Below are 18,029 nucleotides of genomic sequence, written 5' to 3' on the forward strand. Positions count from 1 at the left end.
TTGGAAATAGTGATATAGAGACAAAAGGCTTTGTATGTCATTTCCAGTCCCCTTAACCCATCCAGGGGCAATGGTATGTATGTCGAGTTCCACTCCTCAGGGCAACTGGGATACGAGGCTGGCTCCAGATGGGGCTGGAATTGTGCTCTCAGTATGTACATGTAAATGGTCAATACAATTCTTGACTTTGAATCCTATATTAGTGAGATATTTGAAAGGCCATCACCTACCAACATTTGAAATGCCAAAGAGAGGCCTTTCAAATGTTGGTAGGTGATGGCGCTTGAATTACCTTTTTCCATCATGACATCTGAAACCTACTCAGAAGAGACTTCTATTTCTCTGAGAAGTACTGAAGGCTGGAGTCTCCTGTCCAAAGCAGTTTCATCAGTTTGTCTTAAGGGTTTCTTGAGAACAGTGGTAGAGCTACATAAGAACTTCCTTCTTACCTGTATCTACAGAGACAAGTTCCCATTTCTGCTCACTGTCTCATTTCCCAGTTGGCCACCAAGCTGCTTTCTGGATCTGGGAGATCAACAGTGTTTGAGCAATACTGTGACACCTTGGATTTTGAGTGGTAGGGCTGCAGGCAGCCATGGGATTTTTTTGTTTGTTAGTTCCTATCATTTCCCCAGAGAAGAGGAGAAGGAAACAGGACACAATCCCCAGAAAGGAAAAGCGTCTGATCCTGAGCTGATATGATGGATATTTGAGGACTTAATCCTGGGGAGAAGGGAGATACATAATTCAGGCTAGATCTCCTGCCCTGTTGTTTTATCAGAGACCTAAATATAAAAGCACTGCTAAATAAGGCATTCTTTCACAATTATCACAACAGTGTTCTTGTTCAGGTATAAAATACTTCTGTCAATGAGGATGATGGAAAAGTGAATTTTTATTTTCTCTACCCATCCAAAAAAATTACTCATCCGAGGCAAATGGGAGAGTAGAATATTGCAAGACTGAAATAATATGTAAGAACATGCAAGTGATTCTTTCTGCTCCTTTACCTTGACTTCTCTGTTCTTGTGAGCTTCCCTGAAACTTGAAGTCCATGCAAAAATTCTAAGACTCGTGCTTGTATTATGATTGGGTTTGAATAGTACAGTATTTATAAGATGATACATTGCACTTTGAATGTGAATCCCTGTTTTACATATCTGGGAGTAGGAGGCAGTGATAAGTCTTCTCTATATACAGATTTGCATTCGATTAACTAAAGATGTGTTTGTAAACAAATTTAGTTAAACGAGTGCAAGTTTGTGCATAGATGCTTTCTTTTTTTCATTTTAAGAGTGTCTTATTTTGGTTTAGCTTAATCCAATTTTAAAAATGAGCTGGATAAACTAGCCTCAAGCTGAAACAAGAATGTCTACACACAAATTGTACCCATTTAACTAAATTGGTTCAAAACCACACTTTTAGTTAAACTTGTGCAAGACTGTGTATAGACAAGGCCAGGGGTAGTCAATTATTTTTTGTCAAGGTCCAAATTTCTTGGTCAAGATATAGTCAAGGTCTGGACTCCAGAGCAACATTTTTCACACCACAAGTGCCCCTGTTCAGCGAACACATACAATACTGTGCAATATATCCAGGGCCTATATTGCTTATATTTTTACTGCATTAAATGAAAAAGAAAATCAAACCACTGTATAACCTAAAAATAACCCCCAAGAAAGATGTAATTTATCAGAGACTTTGAGAAGTATTTAGCTAAAATGTCAAACAGATGCAAATATTTGCGGTCAAAATCCATGTGCTTCATTTCGTAGTGCCGTTTGATGTTCCCATTTTTAACAACAGCCCCTGTCTCTGTACAAATTAAACATACTGGTTGACCCTTTGTGTGTTGTGGCAAAATAAAACAATAAGCATCGGTCCACTCTTCTTTAAATGAACGGTTTTCAGTGTCAATTTTCCTTTTTTTTTTTTTTTTGCTGACATTTTTAAACACAGTGCTGTTAAACGTTGAAAACACCAAAGGTGGGACTACCTTGGCTCACCTTTGCTCCTCCTGCAGTTCTTGGGGCTCTTCACTGCCCTGAAGCTCCAAGTCCTGGCATGATTCCAGGCAGGGCTGAAGCCGTGATTCCCGGTGGGACTGAAGGGGTGCAGGGAGGAAGAGAAGAAGAGGGAGAGGCACAAGAGCCCCTTTCCTTGTCCCAAGAGTAGAGGGAAGGGAAGAGCAGAGCTGCCACAAGCCACTGAACTCTTCCCTCTTTCCTGTAAAAATGGCGCCTGCTGAGGGGCAGGGGCAAAGGCAAAGAGCACCGCCTTCTTTCTCCATCAGCCCTGATTGGCAGCAAGGAAAAAAACAATCCATCAGAAGAGGTTTTTCCAAGACAGGAAATATGCAGCTTCAGCAGCTTGGGTGGAATTGTGGACATTTTAATTGCAGGGTCTGTGCCCCAGGTGTACCATTTTAGATTTTGATTGGGGTGGTGGGTAGCATTCCAGGGGCTACTTAGCTGTCAGCCCCGGGCAGGCTCCCACTGTCATGGCTTAAATTCAGGTGCAGCAGATTAGAGCCGGATAAATGTTTGAGAACGCCCCCTGTGTTTCCTGCTGAAGCCCCAATTCCCCACGTGCCTCAGGTGGGGGTGAAGCTCCACGTCCTCGCGTGCCTGGATGTGGGTCTTCAGCTCCACCAGGAATCCAAGGGTCAGCCCTGCAGGAAGCACCTCAGGACTGAAACACCCTCCTGCAGGGCTGAAGCCTGAGCCCCCATGAGCCCTTCAGTCTGCTGAAAAGGCTCTCGCGGTCCGGATGTGGACCGTGGGCTGCCTTTTGACTACCCCCGGACAAGGCCCTAATTTCAGGAAGAGACTGGGAGAGTTGCTGCCACCCCGATAGTGGCAGATATCAGAATTTCTGGCCTCCCTTGCTGTCATGTAGCTGTTCTTCAGCTGGCTCATGCCACAAGTACTAGATGTGCTTTCTTTGGCTTCTTTTCTTTGACAAGAGGGGAAATTCAAAAGCCTTGATTTTATTATTGGACTCCTCTGCTGTGATATTTTACTTCTGACCTCATACTAAAAGGAAAAAGGCTCTCTGCTCCTGTCTCTTTTCAAGAAGAAACTGCTTGGAGACCTTCTGGTCAACACTTAATGGCTTATTTCACCAAGGAACTGGCGTAGCTGAAGTTGCGTATCTTGGATCGATCCCTCCCCCACCCCCCCAGTGTAGACCAGCCCTCTCTGTCTCTATCCAGGCTATAAATGTTTGTTCTTTACTTCTAGTCTATTGTCCAGGTGAAAGAAGTAAAGAACAAACGATTATAGCCTGGATCACAATAGCCTTTACAAACATGTTAATTACCTCAAGTTAACAGGCAATCAGTTACCACAAGGTTTAGTATAGACATTACAATAGAGAACAGTGCCTTGTCTTTTGCTTGGTGGATCGTTTTTGTTTTGTTTTGCTTGGTTGGTTGGTTATTTTTAAATGAGGGATATAAACCCTAGTACTTCAGGACGTAAGTCAACCAACCACAACCTGACAGGAGAAGGAAACTTCCTTCAAGGGCAAGTTATTCACCGAATGTCTTGCACCTTCCTAAAGCATATGATGCCCGCTACTTTCATACAGGGTACTGGCTTAGATAGCCAACTGATCTGATCCAGTATGACAATTTTTATGGGCTTCTCTAAACACACGAGTTGTACTGCTTTAATTATACTGATATAGCTAAAGTGGTACAACCTCCCTAGGGTAGTCGCAGTTCGGTAGGTATAAATGTGCTTCGATCAGGATAGCTTATTCCCATACAGGAAGGGGAATGAACTGTACTGGTGTATGGCATGTGTATGGCATTGTTATACCAGTATAACTGTATTCACCCTACGGGTTTTACTGGTATAACTATTTAAAAAAAAAAATTCACACAACTGACCAAAATTGTTGTACCGGTTTAAAAAGTGTGTAGACCAGGCCCATGTTTTTCTAGTAGCCGTGCTCCATTTCAATGTCATGATCTTGGATCACCACCTACTGACTGCCAAAGGAATTTACCTAATTAACATTGCAATGAAGAATAAAGTAGTTCAGTAAATATTCAAAGGAATGTTCCCAGCTCCACATCTTTAGAAGCTATTACATTTCTATAAAGGCTGATCTATATGCAGTTTTTGCACTGATTTAACTAAATTTCCTGATGTAAGCTGTACCAGTGTGAGCTGGTATAAGTGTCCACACAAGGGGTTTGATCAATTAAACTAAATCAAATTTTTAAACAATTTTAGATAAATTGGTTAAGTGCGTATACAAGATCTAAGTTGGGAGAAGGTCTCTGTCTTTAGTGTTCTACTTGGCCTCAGCAGAGCCAGGCACGACTCTGGATCATACCTTACAAGCCAAGGGGACTGGGTGAAAGCTGCAAATGGAGCCCCTCCGTCTAGTTACACTAATCCCATATCCCTTTTGTGCTCGGACCACTGTTTCAATTACGTTTCTGAACAGAGCCTTAGCTTTCTTATGAGTAATGGGAGGTGTTCCCTGTATCTTTATGGGAGTGGGGTCTGACAAGTGGACGTGTGCAGGAATCTATTCATCTCCTTTGATAGGGGAGTTGGGTTGAGTCCTCCTTACCTGGTTGTGGATGAATTAGTGGGGGAGAGCAGAATTTTTTCTTGTTCTGAACTGCAGGTTTAAAAGTACCTTACACTGTGTTTAAAGAAAACTGTGTGTCTACACTTAGTTACGGTTTGCCAAGTTACCACTGCACTTGGAGGGCTTGTTGCTATTCGTGAGCAACCCTTCCCTGTACTGCTAGTCTGGGATGGCTGCTGCTGTTGTCTGCAGAAGCGAGTTTGAAAGACGCTATTGCCGACAAGACTCTCAAGACAGTTTGTAGAGAGGATGGGTTTCAGTCCATCCATCCACACCTCTCCTCCTGCTTGTGATTGTCAGGACTCTTGCATTTCTTCATGTCGTTCATACCTGGGAAGTGGGAGAATCAGTTTGCTTAAATGCTGCTGTTAGAATTGTTTTTACATTTTAGGAGGGAGGGCAAGGAGCCCAATCCTGGCAATTTCTATATTTGAATTATAATTTCAAAATTATAAAATCTTGGTGGTGTTTCATGTACTATGTGCAGTACTTAGCAGATGTAAAGTGTTCTGTACATGCTAAGAATTAGTAGTAGTAAAATAATGGAACAAGTATTAAGAGGTGAAACTCGCTGAACATCTAGATGTTAACAGGACAATAATGACACTTACAGATGGTGTAATAGGAGGTATTACGAGCACTAGTGAGGACAGAGAAATAATACAAAGGGATCCAAGAAGATTAGAAATATGGGCAGAGAATAATGAAATTAGGCAGGAAATGTGGAAGTGAATACATCCGGAGAAAAATAATCTGAAATACAAATATTCAGCAGGAGGGAGAAACCTGGATAAGAATACTGGTGAAAGATAGTAGGAAACCTCAAATTAAAAATGAATTGGCAACAGCGTGGCAGCAAAACAAGCCTATGTGGTTTTGAACTGCATTACTTAGACCTAAAGTCACAAAGCAGGGTGGTGATAGTCACCTCTAAATGGCTCTGGGACAACTTCATCTGGTGTACTGTATTCAGCACCAGAAATTGATTGAAAAATTTGGGAAGTTCAGAGAGGAGCAGTAAAAATGATTATAGTTGGATTTATGAGTCAAGATTAAGAGCTAAATATATATGTGTTGTCTAAGCATCCACTAAGAGACATAGTCTTTTCACCCTTAAAATGTTTTTAAGTGACTAAACGTGGGAGCGTAGTTATTTAGGATGGTACAAGTGGATGTAAGATAGGAGGAAAGGAATAAAATTAAATTAAGAGGGAAACTTCTGAAAATGAGATTGTTAGGGTTGTGGGATAGTCTTTTGGGGTCATTTTAAAACAAGATTAAATAAAACAATAGAATATGTCCTGCAGGGAACAATCCTGCATTATCAAGAGGATAGACTCTGTGACCTAATAGGTCTTGTTCATAGAATCCTAGAAATGTAGGGCTGGAAGGGACCTTGAGAAGTCATCAAGTCTGGCCCCCTGTGCAGTGGCAGGACCAAGTTAACCTAGACCATCCCTAGCGGATGTTTGTCCAACTTGTTTTTAAAAGCTTTCTAATTAGTATTCTGTTCTCAGGGTTAGAGGTACTGTCAACTTGAAAGCTAGTCCAGTTAAAAATAAATAAGTTAGTAGTTTTAGATACTGCACCTTCCCCAGAGTCCTACTGCCAATTTCTGTAGTTTTACAATCACAGTTTCCTATTTTGTTCCTATTTTTAAAATGGAAAACCCATTTTTCAGTCATGGGGAACTGACTTATATTGAAACTAACTATAGACAAAGAGCTGTCAAACGGACAAGGAAAATAAACTGAAAAAATATTAAAATTATTTTTCTCTAAACTTTCAGTTATAATGATCAGAGATGTTATCCCTCACAATGATAGGTTTAAAAAGTTCTAGACAGAAGCATAGTTAAGTTGATGGTGGCTCTTTAAAATCTTCATTTAAAAATAAAGTCTTCAGGCCTGTCTTCATTTAAAAAGATAAACTTGTTTATTGTATTAGTTTAGATTCACTTAAAGGTTCAAAGACAGGGAACGTGTCAGGGTAAGAGAAGCAATTGGGTAGAAATTAAAGCATGGTAGGGCTACCACTTTTCTCGGCTTTTGGGGGAAACCTTGCATTGCACAGATGATGCATTGAGTGAGTCTACACTGGAAAAAATTGTAGCTATATTCCCGTAGCTGCCAGCAGTGGTGCAGCCATTTTCATGACATGGTGGTAAAAACATCTGAGCTGTGTCTATGAATTTAACAGTGGTGTGGTACGGCTGCACTGCTGCTGACAGCTGCAGTACTTACATGCAGCTTTGTGTAGGGACTGGACTTCAGTAAGTGAAACTGGCTGTGTGGTTAGGGTCCCTGGCTGCAGTTCTGCACCGCTAAATGGTGTTGAATGCCCTTCCCTCACCTTCTTCCCAGCTACAGGCGTGCATGATCATGTGGCCCGCAGGGGACACAGGCCAGATATACTAGTGTCAGAACAAATTTGGGATTCAGCCAATGTCTGAATGACCTGTGTTGGCTGGAGGTGCATTGAATTTATCATTGTTTCATTCGCCCTGAAATGGGAGCTGCAGGCACTTGGATAAATGGATTGAAAGATTTGTCTAGTTTCAGCGGAGCGCCCTTTAGTTTCTCTGTATTCTCTGCTAAAAGACTACTATGTAATTTCCTGCAGCAATTACCCCTTGGTGAATCCCTTCCCAACAGAGATCCCTTTTCCTCATCTAGTGACAAGGCTGTTTTCCCTTTTGTCTATTGATTTAAGTACACCAATATTACAACAGGCTCTACTACCTCAGGGTGTTATGGGAGGAGGACCCATGTCTGGAATAGCAGGTGAAACTTAAAATCGGGATTATAGTACATTGACAGTGGTGAGCAACCTCCTAGCCTGAGATTATTCCTTGGATTTCTCTGGTGGGGTGATGGGTGCAATAGAAACAGAGCAACAGTCCAGTCTTCTAAGGTCAGAGAGACTGGCATGTCATGGGCCGTTCTTCCTTTACACCAGGTGACTGAATTCTTCCAGCCATGCCTCTCTCCCTTCCCTGAGAGCATGTAGATGAGGCCTGACAGTTGGGCAGAGTGGCTACAATGATGATTTTTGAAGTGCTAGGGCTCTGGAGGCATGGCAGTGTGGGATTTTTACTCTCTTCGGCATACCTTTTGTCTGGTGGAGTATCTGTTTAATAGACAACCAGTTGGCATCAAATGGCGCCAAAAGCTGCTAAAAAGCCCATTGTCCTAGCACAGAAATCTCTGTGGGATGCCCTGAGCTGAGGGAGGAGTATAATTAACGCCTTGTTTGAAGGTAGCGATGCTAATGATTGGGAGAGAGCAAGTGCTGCAAGCCTGTGTTCTCAATTCTCAGTTCCCCATGGCTCCTGTCTGTCTTCTGAGGAGTAGGCAAGAAACATGAATTCCAGTAATTGGGTATCTGGGTAATCTGTTTTGCACAGATCTGTCCTGGAATATAGATCGCTGCTCTCTCTTTTACTAGAGTATAGTAGCAAGGAATACTGCCCTAAGCAAAGGTACTTGGGGGCAGTGTCGTGAGGATGCAGTTTATCACAAGAAATATTTTAACAGTTAGGGGACTGGGAGAAGTGGGGTGTGCCAGCCAAGCACACTGGCATTTTATAGGGGTGTTAGGACCAATGCCACCCGCACTGGAATGCTGGGAGCACTCAGGAAAAGTCAGAAAAAGAATTCTATTCTATAATTTGGGCCTGAGGAGGAGATGCAGACCAGTCACCTTACATGACTTAGTTAGGGCATCCTGTGATATTTCAAGGGTGTGTAGGTCCTGAGCCCCAAATATGGCCCCTTCATTCTACCCAGTATCCACAATGCTGCCAAAGCAAACTTAAAAAATGAAAATCTGTGCTCTCAGGGGAGGAGTGTTCCTTTCTATATAAAATACAATAGAGGACTTGTTTGTGTGGTAGTGTAGTGACAGTAAATGGGATACTGAGCTGGGCTGGATTGGACACCTGTTTGCTCTTCTTAGATTGGATTCCTGTTCCATCATTTGTAGCGTATTAAATCCATTTTCTCCTTTCCCCTTCTCCAGGGTAACCAGGAGCCAACAGCCACTCCTGATGCAATGGTCCAGCCATTCACCACAATCCCGTTCCCACCACCCCCACAGAATGGGATCCCCACAGAGTATGGGGTGCCACACACTCAGGACTATGCAGGCCAGACCAGCGAGCACAATCTGACACTCTACGGAAGTACGCAGGCGCATGGAGAGCAGAGCACGAATACGCCCAGCACGCAGAATGGATCTCTTACGGTATGCACGGCTAGTTGCAGAGGGGGAAAACCAATACAGTGCCATTCATACAGTGCTTTTCCTGAAACTGTTTTAGGTTAGATTACCTGATAGCTCTCTTCCATCCCTAATGTCTCATAAGTGCGTAGATAATGTTGCTCTTATATCAGAGGTGGGCCGCTTGTACCCCAAAAGTGAGAGAATTATGAAAGCCCAGTGGCTTTCACATCCCAGTGCAATGCTCCTACCTTCCCCCTCGGATATACTCTCTTGATAAATTTGTGTTTGTGAAGAGAGAACTATCCCCTCTGTCACAACAAAGAGTAGCAATAGTTTGCGGTGGCTTTCTTAAATGTTGTGACTGAAGTGTAGCCTAGAACAGCCATTTAGGGATGTCCAGGCTTTACAAAGGTGTTAACTACTTTGAGTTAATTGGCAATCAAATTTAAAAAAAAACCATTAAGTGAAAACACGCCCTAAAAGGCTGAAATTATAGATAGGATTAGAATTAGTAGATACAGATGAATTATCCCAGTTGAGGGAGGTGGTAGAGTGGGGAGACAGTTTGGCTTTTTGAAGATGGCCGTGTGCGTGGAGAGTGCAGGGGGGCAGACCTAGGCAAGAGACAACCTTTGGCTGCTATGCAGCCATTTACTAAACAAAGACTTTCACCTTCTTCCTTGTTCATTTTCATCTTCCCATAGCCTGGAACTGGACAACATGCTGGCAGATTATCCCAGGGAAAGCTTTATCCACCCCTTAAGCCACTTGTTAAGATTTAACTTCCTAATAAAGAGCCTTATGGTGAGAACCTTCAGTGCAAAGGGATGGATTTAATCTGCTAATGCTTTCAGTTTTCCTTGTAGTTAGGTGCTTGGCTGCTAGAGATTATTTTTTTTCCCTATAAGTACGGAGTGAATTTAGTGCCAGTGATTGGAAGGACCGATATAGTGCCAGCTCAAGTGTGTATGGATGCACAGCATGTAGCATCCTTCTCTCTGTGATGGGCCATGGCTGCACTGTTGACAGCACTGGTCTTGACCTTGAGAGATGCTTCGAGCTATGGTGTTCACAAGATGAATGGATTCTCTCTCACAACTGTACAGAAGGAAAGGGTATAAGCCCGGTAAAGTACATTGACCATGCTTTCAATTCACTTCAAACACCTTACTAAGCCACAGGGCAATGCAATCCTAGTCAATGACAGATCATGACTGGAAATGGAACCGAAGGCTGATGCAAGGCAAATGCAGAGACATATAAGTAATCTTTATGACACTTAGCTGTCCCATGTCCCCCCCCACCCAGTGAACACAACACAGGAACTGGAATTTTAGTTTCCTGCCTGGCAATGCAAAGCAATACTAAGCGCTACCAGCTCAGGATGGAGTTGGACGTTGGGAATGCAACCTAGATCTCCTGCATGGTAATGCAGAGTGCTTCCTGGCTTGTCTGCTTTTTCCATGCGTTTATGTTGTTCCTATCTTTGTCCAGACATTAAGAATGGTTTTTTTAAATGGAAATGAATAATGTGAGCCTTGACCCCGGACGCAAGCTGCTGCCAACCCTCCTGTTCCTCTTCCATATTAGGAACCATCTCCACTGCATTGCAGGGAAGAGCTCTGTGTTTCATCGACTAATACAAACTCCAGAGAGCCAAAAGAACGAGAATAGGAGTCTGCATATGTGCTCTGGCAGGGTGAGGCAGTGGTACTTAGTAGTCTATGAGGAGAGAATAGAAGCTCGTGTGGGAGGGAGTGTGTTGTTGGATGCCTGCCATGAGAGGGAGAATTGTTGTCAGGAATCTGTGGAGGGAGTGTAACTGGGAGAGGTTAGATGATAGGTTGGCTAGCATGTAACTTTTGTACCAACTATTGGGAACAGTAGGCATGTCTGCTCTAACCATTTAACATAGTTAAAGGTGCGCAAGTGAACACTGCAAAGTAGAGTGTACAGAACTGGAGCTGGCCAGGAAGGGGTAAAGGTAACCACCTTCAAGAAAACACATGGACACATTAGTGGTGGCAGTTTTTTAACCTGAAAGGATTCCAGTTGGTGGTAAGCCACTGTGTGTTTTTCATGGAAATCCAACGGGAGTGGACAAAGTTGGTGAGGGCTTTCCCAACCTATGTCTTACATGCTTTGGGCCTTGAATCTTTCTGCACTTATCCCTTTCTATTCCTCTAGTGGAATCTTAGTGTATGAAGCTCTTTTGATTCTGTGGAATATAGGCTCTGGGGTGTATTTGCTTTTAGCTTAATTCTTTGCTCAACACATTGAGGAGTCATGTGGGGACTAAGCGAAACTCACTGTATTGTGTTGGAAGTAGGACGCTTAGTTACTCAGGCCAAAGGTGGGTGTTAGAATACAACACACCAGGTAGATGATACTACCTTTCCGAACACACCCATAACTCACAGGCATTGTCCATCACATATGCCAGTTATTACGTACATACTTGTGTGTGTTTGTTGCATGTGTGCACTCATCTGTCACACACAGGTTCTCCCTCTTTCTCATCCTGTCTTCTGGCCCATGAGACTGTACTAACCTAATATTGTATAAAGTTGTCTTAGGGCCTCTAATGCGCTCCTCTTGCTACAGCAGTCAACAAGAGCAGCTGCCCTCACATGTGTGCAAGTGAGATCCCAGACCCAACAGGCCCGCAGATTCCCCTGCTGTTGTGATCTTAAGCCTGGACTCCCAGGAGCATTTCAGGAATTCCTTTAACCAGAGAAAAGAGACCTTTCCCTGCTTTTAAGATCAGAGTTTGTGCTGATGTCCATTTGGTGCAGTACACAGTCAGTTAGCAAAAAGGGGATGGGAGAAAGAGTTTAGAATTCCCGCTTTTCAGTCTGGCAGAGGCTGGGTCATTGCAGAAATGTTAAACTGAGAAGACAGGGTGTCATTTTTGAATTGGTTTTGGGTTGGTTACATCTGACATAACAAGCCTGTGCGACAGTGTAATGAGTTCATCCAGTTTCTTTTCTTATGAGCTAGTCAGGCTCTGGCACACAAGCCAGACAGGCTGATGTGAGGAGACTGACAGTGGCAAAGTGAGTTAATTAACACAGTCTGGAGGCCTGAGTTCAAATGTCAGCTCTGGTCGTAAATTAAATAAACTTCGGGAGTCAAGGTCCACTCCATACTGGCCATTTCTCTACATCAGGGGTAATCAGATATATTTTGTCAAGGTCCAAATTTCTTGGTCAGGGTATAGTCAAGGTCCAGACTCCGGGGGGGGGAGGAGGGGGCGGGGAGGGGAAGTAAATAAAAATATTTGGGGTCCTTTTAAAAGCATCTGACGGTTCGGATTTGGCCCGCGGTCCCCCTACTGACTACTCCTGCTCTACATTGTAAAACCAGTGCACATTCTAGCGTGATTGTGTTGTCAGCCAAGGAGAAACCTGGGACTGAAATAATATTTATGCTATAGGTCAGGATTGAGAAGCACAAAAATGGAACTGTGAATGGAGGAACTTGCACATTAATTGCTCATATTATGCTTGAGTTTAATTTGTGGTATTGGCCCCTCACTTATTGAGGATCAGACCTCATGTGCTGGGCTGTGGTTCCTGCCTGGTACTTGGGGTTATGAGTCTATTTCCAAAGCATCTGGCCTTTCTTCCCACACTGTGCCCAAAGCACAGTTGAGAGAGCTGGATCAAAAATTGACAGAGACATCAGTTCAAACTTGGCTTAACAAAACAACCTACAGCGGAAGAGTCTGTTTCCCTGACTGATACCTTGCATCTCAGTTTGTCACTGCTATGACTCTTGAGTTTTTATCAGATTACAGAGGTAGACATAAAACAGCCTGAGGACTCTCAATCTGAGACAGCCCAAGGTGGAAAGACTTATTTAGAGGAATGATTGACCATCTAGTGAACTAAAATGGCTTTCCTGAGAGTAGAAAACAAGAAGATTTCCCTATAAGGTGAATAAAACTGATGAAAGAAGCCAGTTGAATAGTGGGAAGAAGCTCTGTGTGTGTGTGTGTGTGTGTGTGTGTGTGTGTGTGTGTCTGTGTCTGTGTCTGTGTCTGTGTCTGTGTGTCTATATCTAGAAGTATAACTGTATAGACCTAGACGTATGTAAATTACTTTATATGAAAGTTCCTGATACAGCCTCATAAATGGCAGGTGTTAAGAGCTTGTCTTTTGCATTATGTCATGAACCGGTACAATACAAAATCTAATTGCAGAGAGCAGTGTCTGAGATAAGTCTCTGACGTACTGTCACTTAAACACATTTAGTAAATGCAGCACATCTTCCAAAGGAATACAGATGTACTTTTTTATTAGAGAATGAAGAATCACATTCACAGTGGGATCCATGTACCTTGGTCAATGTGACTGGTGAGATAGGGACTAGACTTTCAGATTTCTGGGTGTCTTACATGCATCTAAACGTATGTTTTTGAATGCGCAAGGTTTTCCTAGGACAGGGTGTTCCCAAACTTTTTTTTTAATAGCATGAACTGTGTCTTAACAGAAGGATTGTCCCATGGATATCTCCTCTCCCACAAATAATGTAAAATCCCTATGGTAACTACAGCAATTGTGTACCTAGGAAATTTAATATTAAGGAAGTATGTAATGTTTACATTTAGCTGTCTCTTAATGCAGTTTAACATGCGAAGGAGGAGCCATCACTATGTGACCGACCAGCTCTCTGTGGACCACTCCATGGTCCACAATTTGGAAACCACTGGCTTGGGGTAACTAAATATGAAATTTGGAACTTGAGAGCATGGTCTGACCATGAAGCAGATTAGTTCAGTTTTTCACACTTACAAACCACTGTTTAATGTCTAAGCAGGGCAGCTGTTCACCACCACCTTCTCTGGCTTGTGTGCCAAAACCTTCCTATTTGATAAAAGATGAATTTGGTCCCAAGAGACTTTATGAAGGTTCTGGCTTAGTGGCCATCAAAACAATCCTGTCTGGACACTGCATGTCACCATTGCATAGAAGAACATTTAATACATTCAGAGGTTCCAAGGTCAGAAAGGACCCTTTGTAATCCTCTGGTCTGGCCTCCTGTATAACACAGGCCATAGAATTTCCCAAAATAATTCCTTTCTTATTATATTCCTAGCATGTTCTGAGTTGCATTTAAACTTCCATATTGCCATCTCTGGAAATTGGGCTCCCTATTTTTAAGGTAAATAATACAAATGGAAATGGATTTGTTAATTTTAAAAATGAAATTTAGTGCTGTTGAAAAGTGCCGATTGATACTGGAAGTCCTCTCTCTTCAGAAGAGGTACAGCATGGGCAATGACCATTCAAGTTCCCACACTCACTGCCCATGACAGTGTACTTCAACCTTAACTTGGAGGAACAACCTGTAGGAGTGAGGGGGATTCAGTGTCCATGGCCCTTTAAGTCCTTACTCTGAACCTCTATTTAAACTGCTTCCTAGGGTGTCTGTTATGATGGTAGCTTTTGTCATGTGAACATTTACCTATTGGAAGCTGGACTGAGACCCCTCCACCCCCACCCCAAGTTTCCAAAAAACTCAACAAGCAACTTTCCATTTCTGTAGCCACATAGCCATCAAATAGTCGTGAATCTCAGTCACTGCCTTCAGTCATTCCATAGCTGGTGAGCTAACCAGTTTCCTGATCTGGGGCCCAACTATAACTAGTGGACTCAAAAAATGCTATAGCTCAACCCCAAAGCCCATAAGCCAATCTAGTTCCCCTCTGAATACAGGCATTAATAGTTTACATTTCTCTGTCCATTTTGTAAATAAACTGTACCCACAGTCTACCCTTGTTCTTGGGCTACACAAGATTCTGGATCTTCTATTTCCAAACATTTTATTTCCATAACTTGCATCTGAAAAAGCAAGCGAGGGAGAGAAACAAACTGTACTTTGTATTTATAGTCTCTGTGTTGGCTGATACCTTTGCTGTTGTCAGTCTCCCTTTGTCTATTCACCCTATGTCTGCTCACCCAGGCAGATAAATATTCACTGTTGGCTCAAGCAGTATAGATCCCCTGCTTCTCCGAAATCTTAACTGAGACCCTAACTTGAGCATGCAGTCTGTGGAACTGGCTGCTTCAGAACAGTTTGGGCCCATAAGCATAGTGCCAGGTGACATTACCACCAATGTATGCAGAGTTGTTGTACCTATGGTGGTCCCAGAATATTCGAGAGACAAGATGAGTGAGAGAATATTTTTTTATTGGACCAACTTTTGTTGGTGAGAGAGACCAGCTTTCAAGCTTACACAAAGCTCAGACCTGAAGAAGAATCAAAAAAGGATCATCACCTTCTCTCTCTAATGACCATCAATGTAAATTACACAGACTAATGTGAGAGTGCAGGATGGGACTAAAAGCATTTTAAAATCCAGAATCTCTGCCACAGCAAAATCTCCTTGTTATTGCCTCCTTGCTGGCAGTTGAGATTTAAGGAACATGAAGAGACTCTGCACCCCACTGTGCTGAACTGACAACAGGTTGTAGTAAGTATCTCGGACTTGCGGAGGGAGAAGTCCAGTTCCCTGCTGTCAGATGTTGCTATCAGGCCAGAATGAAGTAACTGAGAGTTAGTGTGAGGAGGAGAGATTTGGTTTGTGAAGTGTGTGTTTTTTATTATGCGACTCAGGGCAACTTTCTGCCACCAGTCTCCATAAAATACTGCCTCTAAACAAGCTCCAGGCCTTTCCCTTTCATCTCCCGATGAATTAAGTCAAGGAATGACCAAAAACAAGACCTTAGGAAGCCATTTCTTCTGTTTGTATTTGCAGCTGAATATATTGCAATACACAAACGTATCAAGCCAGTCTCATGCTGGCTGAAAGACTGAACCTCACTTTAGGGTCACAGGCATTAGAAATGGGAAAGAACCATTAGACTGCTGAACCAATCCCCTTGCAAGTGCAGTTTATAGCTTTCAGAGAGGGAACATATCTGACATTAGCAGGAAACTCTTGAATTCATGTAGAAGAATGTACCCTTCCGCATTGGTGTTACCTGTCTCTGAGCTTGGGAGTCTTATCGTAGTCAAGGTGAGGTTTGACAGAAGACCTCTTGTCTTCCCTGTTTGAAGCCTTATCTCATTGTACAAAGCTAGCATGCTGTAAAATATTGTCTCTTGTATGGCAGCAGCACGCTGCCATATGCAGGCACAGCTGTGAGGGATTTTTGAACAGGCCGCTGTATGACATAGTACAGGCTTAGTAAGACATGAGTTCCTGCCTCTAAGAGTTTTTACATTCTCCTCGTTCCACTAGTTCACAGCCTCCTGGTTTCCATGCCTATTGAAGCAACAGACCTATTCCTTGGCGGATAACATCAGAAACTGTTCAGAGTCCTTAAACTTGTGCTGACATACCTCACTTCATAGAGTCTACATTTGTCATGCTTGGGAGGGATGGACAGAGGGTGCATACCTATCTGGTGGGGCATGTGTCTACTTGCAACTTTTACCATCTGTTGCAGGAAGCACAGGGCTTGGAAATTTGCATTAATGGAACTCCAGAGTATGCATAAAACCTGACTGAAGAGAGATTCCCTTCAAAACTCAGTAGCACTGGGGGAGTTAATGATTTCTGGGGGTTGTTTTGGAACACTAATTTCTAGGCGCTGTTTGCACTGGTGATGGATGAGCCGCCATGTGTTCTGTCCTTTTCCTTGGACAGATTTGCCCCCGGGAGCAGAGGATTCTGATGGAGTCATAAAAATAAAACCGCCAAATAGCATGGTGTGATTTAATCACAAGCTGACTGCATTGATTCTTCCCCTAGGGTGCACCACGCATGTGTTTGGAGATGCATTTTGTCACGGGGTGAGGGGAGGGAAAGGCATCTGGAAGTGGTACATTTTAGATATGGTATCTGTCAGGATGTTGTCTGTGTCTGATATTTGGGGGTGGGTAAACCATTGCTGATTGTAAATGGTATACTCTGTCCAGCGTGTGGTGGGCTCATATCGCTCTGCTGTCCCCTTCACTGCAACTTGTGAATAGAAATGCTTGCATAGCCATGCCATTCCACTCTCCCCCTCACTGCTAGTTTATACCAAATGGATCACATTCATTTGTACTGCCTGCATCGCTTAAGTGAAGTGAAATGGAAAGCTGCCGTTGCTTTGATCAGCATGCCGAGGCCACAGTGTTCACTGTTAACATGCTATTGTCGGTCCTGTATAACTCGTGTGTGTGTCCAAGAGAGAGGCTTCTGGCTGAGAGAATTTCAGTGCTACTGCTGCCCGTTTTGTATAGCAATGGAGAGATGCCCCTTTTCAGGTCTTTGGGACTATGTCTATACAGCAAAGAAAAATCCACGGCTGGCCCATACCAGCTGACTGGGGCTGAGGGGTGTTTCATTGCTGTGTAGGCTTCTGGGCCCAGGCTCTGGGACTCTCCCACCTTTCAGGGTCCTAGAGCCTGGGCTCCAGCCCAAGCCTGGAAGTCTACACAGCAATGAAAGAGCCCCACAGCCCGAGCCCCGTGAACCCAAGTCGGCTGGCACGGGCCAGCCATGGGTTTTTCTTTGTTCTATAGACATATCCTGGGAGGCTTCCAAGTCTTTGCTGCACAATGTTCAGGACACGCTGGGTAAGTTCAGCCAGTGGTGGAGGAGCCCAGTCTTTGGTTAAGTCCCCGGGAAGTATTTCTTTGCACATTTGATAGACAAAATGGATGTCCAGCAGCAGTAAAACACTTGATTGTTTTAAGCTGTTAGGGCCTGGATATGTCTTTGCAAGTGTTTAAAACAGGCTGAAGCTAGTCTTTGCTAGCCCTTTGAGTTCCCACACAATAGGTTTTCACTATTGTTGTGGGTGAAGGGGAGAAGTAAGTCCACACCATGTGAGAGAGTGAAGCAGGACTTAAGAAATTTACTAGACATCCCGCCAAAGCATTAAACCTTCATCTGAGACAGGTGACAAAAGAAGGGGTGAATAGGCGCTCTGGTGATTATCCTGGCATACCATTCACAGCTGCTGGAAAGGGACACAGCAATAAACCTGATCAGATTATTATCAATTTCACTGTTCTGCTGGCAAGCATGAGTCAGTGAGTGCATTTTTCATGTCTCAGAATAAGGGATGGGTTCCCCCATGCTGGGGTTAACAAAGTCTTGACACAGCTTGTGGAATCTCCTGGAGGAGAGATTCAAATGGAGATTAAATAAATCTGGCTGTTTCAATTTCAGTGTTAAAACCTCCTACCAAGAC

The 18,029-nt window shown here is 43.3% G+C and overlaps 1 protein-coding gene across 43 annotated transcripts in view; it reads left to right on the plus strand.

Annotated features, from left to right (window-relative positions):
- The window catches only part of RBFOX2 (RNA binding fox-1 homolog 2), a 246,656-nt gene that overhangs the window by 167,771 nt on the left and 60,856 nt on the right, over nucleotides 1–18,029 (plus strand). For 42 of the 43 annotated variants that reach the window (XR_010591977.1, XR_010591984.1, XM_065564271.1 and 39 more), the window contains one exon: nucleotides 8,632–8,856. The exons of the other annotated variant lie outside the window; for it this stretch is intronic. Coding sequence is in view for 40 of the 42 variants with exons in the window: in XM_065564271.1 (XP_065420343.1) it covers nucleotides 8,632–8,856 (225 nt within the window). In the remaining 2 variants the exon portion in view is untranslated. The remainder of the gene's footprint in view (nucleotides 1–8,631; nucleotides 8,857–18,029) is intronic. 43 annotated transcript variants of the gene reach the window in all.

This window comes from Chrysemys picta, chromosome 1 (genome assembly GCF_011386835.1).
Source record: "Chrysemys picta bellii isolate R12L10 chromosome 1, ASM1138683v2, whole genome shotgun sequence".
Taxonomy (NCBI): domain Eukaryota; kingdom Metazoa; phylum Chordata; order Testudines; family Emydidae; genus Chrysemys; species Chrysemys picta.